Source organism: Gasterosteus aculeatus, chromosome X (assembly GCF_964276395.1).
Source record: "Gasterosteus aculeatus chromosome X, fGasAcu3.hap1.1, whole genome shotgun sequence".
NCBI lineage: Eukaryota > Metazoa > Chordata > Actinopteri > Perciformes > Gasterosteidae > Gasterosteus > Gasterosteus aculeatus.
The window spans coordinates 5,864,034-5,877,026 of NC_135698.1; the positions used below are offsets into that span (position 1 = coordinate 5,864,034).

General features: G+C 41.7%; 1 protein-coding gene across 2 annotated transcripts; it reads left to right on the forward strand.

Annotated features, from left to right (window-relative positions):
- The first annotated feature begins 596 nt into the window (after positions 1-596).
- On the forward strand, positions 597-12,898 carry LOC120809816 (phagosome assembly factor 1). Of its 2 annotated transcripts, none has more exons than XM_040163911.2 (16): positions 597-1,689; positions 1,877-1,959; positions 2,265-2,348; positions 4,188-4,231; positions 4,583-4,662; positions 4,771-4,865; positions 6,588-6,652; positions 7,158-7,270; positions 7,440-7,573; positions 7,757-7,840; positions 8,456-8,538; positions 8,969-9,012; positions 9,134-9,183; positions 9,651-9,709; positions 9,894-9,966; positions 10,623-12,898. In XM_040163911.2, the coding sequence occupies exons 1-16, from the start codon at positions 1,626-1,628 to the stop codon at positions 10,716-10,718; spliced, it is 1,251 nt and encodes a 416-aa protein (XP_040019845.1). In that variant the 5' UTR covers positions 597-1,625; the 3' UTR covers positions 10,719-12,898. The 2 variants fall into 2 exon arrangements, with proteins under 2 accessions (XP_040019845.1, XP_040019846.1); XM_040163912.2 differs by having other exon boundaries at positions 601-1,689; positions 9,137-9,183.
- Positions 12,899-12,993: the final 95 nt, after the last annotated feature.

A 12,993-nucleotide genomic window follows, 5' to 3' on the forward strand; every position in this document is an offset into this window, starting at 1 on the left:
TTTTCTGAGCACATCCATTTGGGTGTTGGATACAAATTTATTCTACGCTTTCTTCACATGAAACCTCATATGTGAACTCATCTATAGCTGAAGTCTTAATTCCAGAGGGGCCGCCTGTTCTCCATCCAGCCAGGAGGGAAGTGGAGCGAAGTGCTGGCTTGATGGATCATTCTTGTTTTCAGGTCTGAATGTAAATTCATCAAATACATTTGCACAGATACTTCTTAAACCTTGCTTATTTCTTCTTAGGCTCCATAATGTATTAATTAATTGCAGACTAAAAAAAAAACTGGCCAATAACTCTCATTGGCCTCAAAGAAGAGTTTGATTTGTGTTTTGCGGTTGGCTTTTTCCCATTTAAATATATATAATCATGAAGGTATGGATGAATTACAGTAAATATAATATAGCAAACAGTTCTTTGGTCAACTGAACAATTAGAAATTAAATAATGGGGAACTGGGTAGATTTAATCGTAGTACAATAATAACGTTTAAAGTGGGTTGCGGTCTCTTGCGTTTTTGTCAATTGAGCACGTTTTCAAACGCCGTCTGCATAAACTGACCGTGACGTCATCACGTAAAGAAATGTCGCGTCCACACCGGAAGTTGAATTATCAGCTGACCCGGCTGGCTGTTGTTGATGCCTGAAGTTGCTGCTGTTTGGCCGCTGTGTTGCTCTTATCAGCGCCTGACGTTGGAGACAAACTAAAGCCGAGCAGAGGACGCGTCGGGCTTTTACCGGCAGGCGAGTTCACGAGTTACGTGGAAAAGCGCAGGAAGCCCCGAAGCCTGGAAGCGGGTTAAAAGGAAGACGGCGAGACCGCAATCAGCTCTCTTTGTTTACGTCGCGACTGTCTGAACCGCGACATTTCTTTTGTTTGCCTCCGATCTAGAATCGTTTTCTGCACGACCGTTATTTATGTTCCTACTTTATTCCCGTGACGCGCAGGAGCAGCTAGCTCCTAAAATAACGTTGGCGCAGATAAACGGCGTTGGAGCTTTGCTGCTTTCGTAACCGCCCGACTGGGACAAACAGCGACAGAGACAAACAGCGACGATACTCGGGCTTCGACACCCTGTTTTCTTTTCTTTCGTTTTTCAGGTGTCTTATCACTGGGTCAGTCGGTCTGTTTGGAGACCAGACAGATGATGTTACATCGGAGCATGTGTGACAAGTGTGTCTGTTGAACACGTCTGTTCATTCCTGAAGTTGAATCGAGGGAATTAATCTAATTAGATATCGATTTAAAACCACCACAACTGGTAAACGGGTCACTTACAAGCTGCCCTTGTAGGTTCAGCTTGGCGTGCAGGTCGCATCATCTGTTTGTGTGCAAGCTGTCAGGTCTCACTGACTGCTGTTTATAACCTAACACTTTTTTTGTTTTCATTTTATTTCTTTAATAACCTATGACATGTGATAAACTGGCCGCCTATTACTGTAAACCGTAGTTTGAGTAGCTGTTAGATGCTCACAAGTGGGTAAAAAGTAACTAGTTATGAATTGAAATAGTCATCAAACTACTGAGACTGCGCTGTGGTCCGGGACCGACCGGCGAGGAGAAAGGGTCCCTCACAGGGCCCCATCGTGTCCTGAGGTGAGCGGCCCCCCACTACTTGCCAATGCTGGACCTTGAGGTGGTGCCGGAGAGATCACTGGGAAATGAGCAATGGGAATTCGCCTTAGGTGAGTTTTACAGCGTTTCACATTTAGGAGAACGAGACCTGAGACGATAACTGTCGTTAATGCAACATTTAAGCCCCGATTGAAATGATATTCCTTGCATGTTGTGGATAACTGTAGCCGACTGGAGTTCAATAAGGAAAAACAGTTGCTCCTCTTCATTTGTGTGCTTGGACGTCTACGTTTCCAGGGATGCCGTTGGCCCAGGCCATCGCTATTCTGCAGAAACACTGCCGCATCATCAAAAATGTGCAGGTGCTATACAGTGAACAGGTGAGAGGACCAGATTTCTGTCTACATTATCTCCTCTTTCTGTCACTGTCACACAACATCCGCTTGTTTAATAATCCCAATGTAGCGTGCAGTTCAATCTTTTAGGTGATAACTGAAGTTAATGTTGGTTTTATTACAGCACTGCACAGCAATTCTTTGATTGAACATTTCTTGAACAACAACTAGAAGTAGTTTGTATTAACATGTATGCTGCCGAATATGAAATATTGTGAATGTTTGTCTTTCTGCATGCCTCCTCTTCATGGGGGCTTCTCTGTTAATTCATTAGTTTGTTTCTGCTCCAGACACCACTCAGCCATGACCTCATACTGAACCTGACTCAGGATGGGATCAAACTGCTCTTTGATGCCACCAATCAGAGACTCAAGGTGAACATTGTTGATTGTTGAGTCTTGAAGGTGCAAAATTCCAACCGAAGGGAAGCCTTTATGCATGCAGGTCCATGCCGTGGGTCCTTATCAACCGCAGGCTGCGTATGAGAGGCCATTGGATGGCCAGTAGGGCGCACGCACGCACAAACTGGGACTCACACTGCTGGGACACCTCAGTAAAAAAAGCGATGTCATTCTCTGTTGCTGTAAACATTACTTCACTGTATCTTTATTTGGCTAATGGTGTTTTTGCTGCCATAAAATCTGAGTTTTCTATTTGACACATTAAAAGAGGTTCTCAATCACTGTTAATTTCGGCAGCTATTTTTGATTTAGTCTTAGTCTTCAGACGAAAAATGCATATTAGTTTTAGTCACATTTAGTCATTTTAATCCTTCTTAGTTTTAGTCTAGTTTTTCGTCGACGAAAACTAGACTAAAATGTAATTGTTTTAGTCTAGTTTCACACTTAATAGCCATATTAAACTAATTTTCTTCCCTTCTCAGGCCCAGGGACACCCTGTGGTGTGTCTACAGCTGCATAATAGTCTAGCTTGCAGTACTTGGTTGTCCATCAGCTGTCCCTCATAGGACAGGTCTATAGCAGCGGTCGGCAAACTTTTTGACTCGCGGGCCACAATGGGTTGTAAAATGTGACGGAGGAGCCAGGCCAAGAACAAACGGTTCAAGTGTTTGTGTGAGCCAATATAAATGACATGTGAAAAATCATTACATGAAAGGATTTGGATTTTAACAAATAGCAAAGCATTTATTTGCAAGGCAATTTAACAAATTGGCAAAGGTGTAACAACTTCATGAGGACCAGGGATCTAAACGCAACACTTTGTTGTCTTTGTCTGTTTACTTGGGCGACTGTGGGTGAGTGGGGAGCACGGTCGTCCTCCAATCAGAGGGTTGTGGGTTCGATCCCAGGCTCTGCTAACCCGCATGTCGATGTGTCCTTGACCAAGACACTTAACCCAACATTGCTCCTGTAGCTGCGACTACAGCGTATGAATTGTAGTTACTGATGGCAGGTGTCACTGTGTATGGTTCTCCTGTCATCAGTGTATGAATGGGTGTGAATGGGTGAATGATGTCATGTAGTGTTAAAGCGCTTTGAGTGGTCGGAAGACTAGAAAAGCGCTATACAAGTACAGTCCATTTACTTGCAATGCTTTTGACATGGCCACTGGAAACTTGGTCCTTTATTGTTTCCACTGTCCCAACAAAAGAGACCTCAACGTCCTACAATCGTTGCAATACATAATTTTCTTGGCTTCAGAACCTGCAATGAGTTTATTACGTTAGACGTGTTTGGAGAAGCTTGAATCTAGAATCGATTGCTCTTCCTTGGGTTCCCGGATGTTGCGGTTCGTATTTTTTTGCATTGAATTTTTTTGCGGTTGAATTATTTGCGGTTGAATTTTTTGCAGTTGAATATTTTAACGTTGAAAAACATTCAGATACATGATTTCAATGCATAAATATTCAGTGCTAGAAATTCAATCACCTTTTTCTTTCAAAATCCGATGACACAGATTTACTTCCATATCGTTAACGAAACATTTTCGTCATAGTTTTCGTCGACGAAATTAACACTGTTCTCAATACGATCAGGGCGTGAATACAACTTTTCTTTTAATATTGGGTAGAAATGCACAGTGAAAAACCTGTAGTTGTTCTTCAGACATTAAGGAGAAAGAACTGTTGATATTTCTCCTCAGCTATTTCGAAGCAGAATCTGACGGATACATTAGACTCCTGACCTTGCTATCGAGATCTAATTGACCATTTTATTTTGTACCCTAACTTTCTTTATCTTTCTGCGGGACAGGTGATTGAAGTGTACGACCTGAGCAAGGTCAAGTTGAAATACTGGTGAGTAGATATTACGATGGCAACATTAAATGGAACCGTTAGAAACTTGTTAAAAGACGACTGAGTCAGCAAGTAATCACCTTGTTATGTGGACTTTACCTTACAGGCACTGGGCCATTTATTGGTCATTGTATTTTACGTTACCACGAAGACAGTTCTCAAGTATCTGTGTCCTCTCGGATATACATCAACTCAGTGAAACATCTCACTGAAATGTCCGTCTTCGTTAATCTGCTTCTTTAACTCTTTTACGGTTGTCTTACAGTACAAATGTCTCTGCAAAGTAGTTCTGACGCGTCCTGTGTGCGGTCTAATATATGTGTAACACTGGCTGTTTGTGTTGTGTTTCAGTGGAGTCCATTTCAACTCTCAGGCCATTGCCCCCACAATAGAGCAAATAGACCAGTCATTTGGAGCCACGCACCCCGGAGGTACTTTTCAACCCATTAACACAAACACAATATCTCACGAATGAACCGGCTCTGTGATCTCATTATCTTCTTTCATCCAATCCTTCTGCCTGGTTCTCCCGCGTCCAGTTTACAACGCTGCAGAACAGCTGTTCCATCTCAACTTTCGAGGCCTGTCCTTTTCCTTTCAACTGGACTCATGGAATGAAGCTCCAAAATACGAGGTGAGAACACATTTTAATTGCCAGCCATTTATAGAACGGCTGTGAGGTCGTTCGCTCACCTCCCAGGAGAATGGAGGCGGCCTCGTGGTGGAAGTGATAACTCTTTGTATGGAAAAGTGTGAGGTCATGCCTTGTGTTTGCCTTGAGCGAGTCCTTTTGTCAGCTTGTTCGTGGTGACTAATAACGCCCGAATGAAGAAACCATATGAGAATGTGAATGTCTGCTTGTTAATCTTTATTCCATCGGATTCTTTGTCACTTTTGTTAAATGTTATTAAAAGTGATCCTCAGCATAACTCAGGGTGCCGAACTGTAGCGGCAGATTCTGAATCATTAAAAGGAACCGTGGCAGATTTAAAAATGATTTAAGAATCCCAGTGTTCATTTAATCAGTTTCTTTTAAAAGGCACAATGTACAGTTAAAACATAAATGTCACCAGTTGATGCACGGTACCACATTATGGCTTTGTAGCTACAGCTACTTTGCATGTGTAGTCTGTTAGCGGGTTTATAATAAGAATCACCCAATAACAAATCGTACAGGGTGCAAGACATAATACAAAAGTGGTGAAAAGAACACGCAATGCAAAGCAACACGCATCACGCATAGTAGAAACCATGATCGGGACGAGCAGCTTTTAACTGACTGGAGTGCTGATGGAGCTGCAGCTCTTCACCGTGTCATGCAGGTTATTCTGTTGAGAAGTCAGACGCATTGCGCTGTTATGTAAACGGTGAAAACCTGGCTGCAGTAGCGGTTCAGGGACGTTAGCTCAACACCAGTTAATGATTGAATTCTTGACTCCCAGCGGCTTCAAATTTTCCAGGCAATATGACATCGTCATGTTTAATTCTCGATCCTCGGGCCCCCTGTTTATACATATGTAAAGTGTTGCACGTTACTGCCTTTAGTGGATTTGATTTTGGATTGAGGTCTGTTTAACTAGACGGATGTTTTACTGTTTGTACTGTGCAGCTGTGGATGTCGTTTGTGATGCATGTTACGGACCAGCTGCTCCACCGTCTGCTCTATTCTGCATTTATGCTCCTGTGAAGGCACATGTCCCACATAATGTTTCTACTTCTCTCTTCTTCTCTCTTTTATCCTCTTTTTGTAGTTAATAACATAATTTTAGTTTAGCCCTTCTGCTCCTCCAATATCTGTGGTATCTTAGTGAATACATTATTTCCTTCAACTTTTAAACCCATCTTCAGCTGCCTGCTGGGTTGCTTAAATAGTTTTGTTTGTTTTACTGAAACAACAGCTTGTGCTTGCTTGTGTTGTTGTAGGTTGGGCCTCTAAAGCTAAACACTCCGCTGTACTTTCTTGTCCAAAATGTTAGTAGAATGTGCATTTTTCCTTTTGGATAAAACTGATGCTCTGCTCTGAGAATAAATATAACGTTGAAAGGTTAATATTGCATTGCGCTCAGAGTATAATACAACCCCTCGGTCTTTGCCATATTTGTAAGGATTTTCTTTTTTACTTTTTGATTTGATGTTGGACCTTTCTCAGATTAACGGTGTTTACGTCTCGACCTACATTTAGGTCCGTCTTAGTGTTACAACAGAATGATCACATCTCCATGTATGGAAATATACTGAAAATGTATTTGAGTACTGTTAGCTAATGTGCACACAGAAATGCAATGTATGCCAGTCCAAGACTACTCCCAGTTGTTTTGCCTCGGCAGCCTAATTTTGCCATGTGGCCTCCCTGCAGATTCCACATGGCGCCATGGTCAAGAGGATGCACATCTACACCGGCAACAACCTGCAGGAAACAAGGTAACATGCACACACGTGCAGATCCACAAACTGGACGTCACTTGCAGAGGACATACCTTCGCCAAAAAGTCCACAGTTTATAATTATAAAAATAGATGGTAATGGAAACACGGAAGCTCTTAACACATTAAAACTATCCAGCAAACATTTACTAACTAAGAAATCTGATGACCTAAAGACGTTTTGGCAGCGTTTGAGCAAACTTGGGACCATTGGTTGAAGGAATACTTCAATTAGCAAAGCAACACTGTGCTACCTAGACGTTGTGAAGATAACTGTTTTAATTGCATGCACACTATTAGCAAACCTTTGCTTGTTTTGCAAGTTATGTAAGAGAATTTCTATTTTTGCCTCTGCAGTAAACCGAGAATACAAAAAAAAGTTGCATGTTTTTTCTAAATATTGACCAATAAGCACAAGCGTGATCTTGGTTTTGTTTTCTTTGGCTACTTCGAAAACTAAGATTATTTTGTGGCAAAAAATGAAGTGAACTCTGTGTCCTCAGGGCTCCCGCGATGCCGTTGGCTTGTTTCCTGGGTAACATCTTTGCAGAAAGCGTTGATGTCCTGAGAGACGCTGCAGGGCCTCTGGGGCTTAAACTCCGACTTCTCACCGCAGGTAACAAATATCTCGAATCTTAAAACTATTTTTAAAATTAGATTTTTTTTTTTTCCAGCTGTCAACTCTCAGGGAGACGATCGATGTCACTGACGTATGACTTTTGGTTTTCTGTCATTTATCTGGATTCACCATGTTCCTCTGCTGCTCTCCTGTCATGTGGGTGCAGGTTGTGGTCCTGGTGTGATGGCTGATTCAAAAGTGAGATCCCTAGAAAGGAGCATCTCCTTTGGGGATTCGTGTCAGGATGTACTGGGTGCTCTGGGCTCGCCGCATAAAGTCTTCTACAAGTCCGAGGACAAGGTAGAAGAGCTTCCCATTTGTTGTTTGAACTACTTGTGACATTGGCGCTATGCCAATGATCTTTAATCAATCAATCATAAAGAGGAAATCTATTTAGATTTATTATATATAGATTTAAAATTGTTAAGACGAGGGAACCACACATTGGTCCTCTACATCTTCATATGTTCTTGTTTGTTCTAGATGAAGATCCACTCTCCGTCACCTCACAAGCAGGTCCCTTCAAAATGTAACGACTACTTCTTCAACTACTTCACCCTTGGAGTGGTGAGTAATCCCGGCCTGGGCTCGTTTGTGTGCATCATTTTGTACACTTCAGTTCATTTCTGTCTGCGGCCTATTTTTAAATATCATCTCCCCGGTTTCATTGCAGTTAGACGTACAAGACACTGAAGCCGTTCTGTCCATCGATGCTCTCCTGAAAGTCTCTTTTTCTAAAAAAAAAAAAAACGTAGTTTTGCCTCCGACAGCCTGCTTCTGTCCCTCTGAACGCTTCTCCACTCAAAGTGCACGAGGGCCGCCATCTACTGTAGGAAATCTACTTCATAGGGGATTTTTAGTTGATGGAAAATACCAATGCTGAATTATATTACATTTGAATTGTATCAGCAAGTGTTTTTTAGCCCAACAATCTACATTCTTATTCTGGTTATTGTGAAGTCTGTTTGTCTTATTGAGCTGAAATATCCCGTCGGTTGGTGTTCTGATCTTCTAAACAAGAAGAGAAAACGACTTCTCTGATACTGGGTGGTAACCATGAATGGCGGTTGGCATGTCTCCACTTGCTTCTCTGTTTGGACTTAATTGGACTATAATGAGCGGGTCTCAACAAACAATAAGCGCACAAACAATATTAAAGGGTTGTGTTTTCTTATTTTTCAGGATATCCTGTTTGACTCTGCGACTCACCTGGTTAAGAAGTTTGTTCTACACACCAACTACCCCGGCCATTACAACTTCAATATGTAATCTGTCATGTTACTTGTTTCTGTGTGTCCTTCATTCGATATGATTCATTTACTAAGTATACCAGATATTTTTCATCAACAGTTGGCAATACTGCACACGATCCAAACCCTGGCTTTAGCTGTATTAAGTTAATATATGAAGAAGGAAACAAAGCTTTTACCATATCATGAACCAAAATAATTCAACTTGCCATATAATGCATACAATGTGAAATCATGTGAGTGAGGAAAGGGATTTTCACAGTGTGGCCTGTAAGCAAATAAAGGGTTGAAAGTTGAACAATTATTTAATGACAATAAATTAATGGAAAAATAATAATTAAAATTAAGCCGGGTTAGGCCTTTTTTCTCTAGTAGTACTGCAGCAGTTCGGCCCATTTAGTCTAATTTTTCTATGCTATTGATTGCTTTTTCTCTGCAATTACAGATATCATCGATGTGACTTTAAGATTCCACTCGTCATTAAGAAAGGTGAGACACTTGTGAGTCATAAATGTCTTTAAGAATGAACCACTATTGTCTCAGTGGGGATAGTATGATGTTGTTATTTATCATCCTCTCATGTAATGCAAGTTTCTTTGTGTCGCTCTAGAAGGAGCCGATTCTCAGACGGAGGACTGCCTGCTAACAACCAACAGCAAGGTCACTTCTACACAGAGTTTGTTTGTCAGAGCTAATTGCTTTGTTGACATTTGACAATATGGCGATGTAACATAACATGGTGTCTGGGCCGGGTTTCCTTATTATTGAGTTCAGCTTTCTAATTTGGACTCTTTATCGCCTTTTTGGCGGCTACAGGAAATCATCCCATTATTCGTGTGATATCACTTTCATACTCTTAAAAATCTCTAATGCACAGAAGTTGCATGAAGAAATTTCTAATGGAGATCATGTGGAATTGTATCTTTAGGTCAGTAATAATATGAGGATTGACAATATCTGTCTCCTTTACTACACAGCGGTCTGTTAAAATGTGTCTTCTGCCATTGGAAACAACAGTTTGAAGATAAAAACAACCACAGTCGTGTTGTAGTTCCCTTAATAAGCCTTATTGTTCACTTTCCTGGATGTTGACTCTTGAATGGTCTGTTAAACTTTCTTTCCACTAGTGGGATCAGATTCAGGAGCTGCTCGGTCACCCGATGGAAAAACCCGTCGTGCTCCACAGGTACAAACACATCCTCTGGCATCGAAACGGACAGTGTATCATATTTGTATATGAGATTATTTTCATTTTAGCCCATGTTGTTGGTTTGTGCTTATAACATTCAAGCTGCAACATTTTTATAGGCAGTTTTTTTTGGACGCTATTCAAGGGAGTGTCTGCTCTGAATAGATGTTTGTGTTTATAGGTCCTCATCAGCAAATAACACCAACCCGTTCGGCTCTACGTTCTGCTTTGGACTGCAGAGGATGATCTTTGAGGTCAGAACACTGTAGCATCAGCAGCCATTCAAGTGTGTACAATATGTGTGAAACTATAGTTATTTTGGCAATCCTTCCGTCAGTCTTGATTGATTTGGCTTTGGCTTATGTGGTTTAATGCTACAAGTTCCACAATACAGGGGACATCAAAGCATAAAGATGTCAGGCAATCACTTTTTCAATCACTTGGTGAGCAGTGGCATCTCATTTTATACTGCATAAGGTAAAGGTACTTGGAAACCCTGCCTTGAAGTCGACGGTGTGCCACCTGTGGTGGAATTTTGTCGATCATTGCCGCTCACTTTAGTTTAGCTCAGTCTTCTTCCATTACTACTGCAATATTTCAAATTGAGACACTGTCAAAAAATGCCTCATTATTACCAGTAATATAAGATTTTCTCCAGCAACGTTGCCGTAGGCCCCCTATTTATTATAGTGCACATTTTAAAACTCTGCTTTGATTCATAATGCGGCCGTAGGCTCAATCACCATTGGATTACCTCATCTGGCGAGAGTCACACTGCAAATATTTTTTTAAATGCAATTGAAAAGTGTATTTTGGTATTTAGGCCGTGGTAATGTACAAATGTGTTTTTCCTTTATTTTTAAACTGCATACCAATTTTAAGACATATTTTATGTATCCCTCTTCCTCAGGTGATGCAGAATAACCACATAGCATCCGTGACCCTTTATGGGGCTCATCGGACCTCAAGTCAAACCCGACCCGAGTCCAGCAGCAGTTCCCACTGAATCAGTAACTAGAACCTCATCCCATCCTGGCCTGTCCTGAGTCGAGTATCTCTGCTGACTGAATGTCTAACCAGCGCCAGATTCATTACCAAGCAGACCGAAACCAGATGAAACAAAGTAATTCCTACCAAGCTCAGATGCTACTCACTGAACGGAACCGCAACCAGAATCCAGAATAACCAAGTAGCACCGGGTTCGATTCAACCTTTCCTGCTGGCTCCCCGAGACTCTCTCTCCCAATCAGACAACATCTGGTCGCCACAGTCAACCCAACCCGGACTATCCCAGGAACCAGGATGCAGTGACATGGTCGACAGTCGATGGAACTATCGGAATAATGTCTTGGTGGTGTGAGAATATCAAGCTCTCTGTGCTCAAATAGTGCTCAGCTGTTTCCTGTTTCCATCCAGTGACTCAATTTGCCCAGAAACCACAGAACAGTACGTCCAGGCTGCAGTTTGGATGGCATGCTTCCACGGCTGCCTTTTTATTGGACAAAAACCTCCATCACTTTGTGGTGAGATGATCAGCAATATCATCTGAACACACATCTCTACATAAACTGCTTGAGCCAAGGTCTTGAAACAACCTCTTGCTTGACCCACTAAAAAAACATCAACCAACCACACTGCCAGCCCAACCAGTACCGCCTCCCTTCCTGCAACAGCCGAAGAACCATGCTCGACCAGCCCAATCAAAGCCCTGACACATTTAAACCGCAAACATCAAACCCAACGGGCCCAAACAAAAGCCTTCAGAGCACATTGGAAACTCTTTAAGAATTTTAAGCAGAAACGCATGATAACCCAGATGTTTTCAGACAAGAGAAGAACCAAACGCCTGTAGGGTTTGGGCATACATGTGGCACAGAACACATCCACAAGGGCCGGCTGACCAGATGTGAAGCCTCCCCGAGGAAAAACGGTCCAAACATTGTCAACAGTATTGTCTCCCTCTCAAACCGTCTCAACAGTTCTACACAGTTCAAACGCACACTCACAAGCACAGCACTCAACACTATTAACCCACCACAGCTGTTATGTGCAGCTCTAGATGTTGTTGTGTCTGTCTCTTATTCACAGACACACACACACGCACACACACACTTGGATAAATGAGCATCTGCATGTATATTGGAGGCTGTTACGAAGTTTTCACAGCATCCGATTCAAACACGCACATATATTTAGTCTCTCCACTCATATAACGTGTTTCCAACCCACAAAATATGGTTTATCTTTTAGCGTTTTTTTAATGCAAACCAAACATGCAGACATGACACAAAGATTTACATGCAAGATGATGATTTTGAATGAGGAAAGTTAAGAGCACAAACTGGCAACCTGTTTCTATTTGTATTTGGTCCTGCGTGTCGCGAGGGGCCTACACTCGTCTGCCCTGCTTTATTCGTTCACACCATGACCATTTCCACCGTGGTCTCTTTTTACATTTGCACTAATATACACCTTTTTTACTTGATGGCTTCATTGAGCCCTATCCTCACACACAGATTTGTGGAGGCAATTCGGAGAGATGGTGGTGTGCGTGTTTTTATCCACGAGCTTAGTCGTAAGACGGGTCCTCCCACAGTGCACGATGTATGTGGTCATATCATCTGTGTTACACTCATCCGCCTGTTCCCTTCTCTACACGTGATTGATACGTCACAATTCTTCCCGCAGTAATGTCTGCATTTATTGTTGTATTGCCAAATGCTTCAGCCAAAGACGATTCTGCAGGATTTCATGTGATCAGCGGTCATTATTGTGCAGAGGGTCGTTAGTTGTCTGTCCCCCTTCTCTTGTGTCTTGTATGTCAAACCTGAACATTTCAGTCATTGCCGCGGTAACGCCTCTAAATTCAGCTCCTTGTTTCTGTAATTGCTGACAGTAATTACACAAGACTTTGACTCGTGTGTTGTGATACCGATCAGCCTGTCTTTCATCAGGGTTTGCTTACAGCCACAGATACTTTAACAATAGTAGTGTTCTATTGTACACTTGTTTGTTGTTGTCAGAGCTATAATTAAAAAACATCCTCTGTGAATTCAGTACATTTAAACCCATTTAGGAAATGGGAAAGAACATTATCATTCCGTTATAACATTTGATTCCCTCCAAAAGACTGAATTTGGAATATTTTTCCTCATAGGCATTTAAATAAACTGTTTAATCATTTGATCCTTTTGATACATATTTCATTTGTTTTGTTTTTCCTTTACTGTTGAATTTGTGATTGCATGTACCAGCACACGTTAATACATCGATGTTGAAGT

Bases quoted from the DNA above. Each gene is read 5' to 3' on its own strand.
- LOC120809816 (XM_040163911.2), top strand. From the start codon at position 1,626: ATGCTGGACCTTGAGGTGGTGCCGGAGAGATCACTGGGAAATGAGCAA. The intron at 4,232-4,582 runs GTGAGTAGATAT...GTTGTGTTTCAG, and splicing joins AAGGTCAAGTTGAAATACTG to TGGAGTCCATTTCAACTCTC. The intron at 9,184-9,650 runs GTCACTTCTACA...TCTTTCCACTAG, and splicing joins TGCTAACAACCAACAGCAAG to TGGGATCAGATTCAGGAGCT.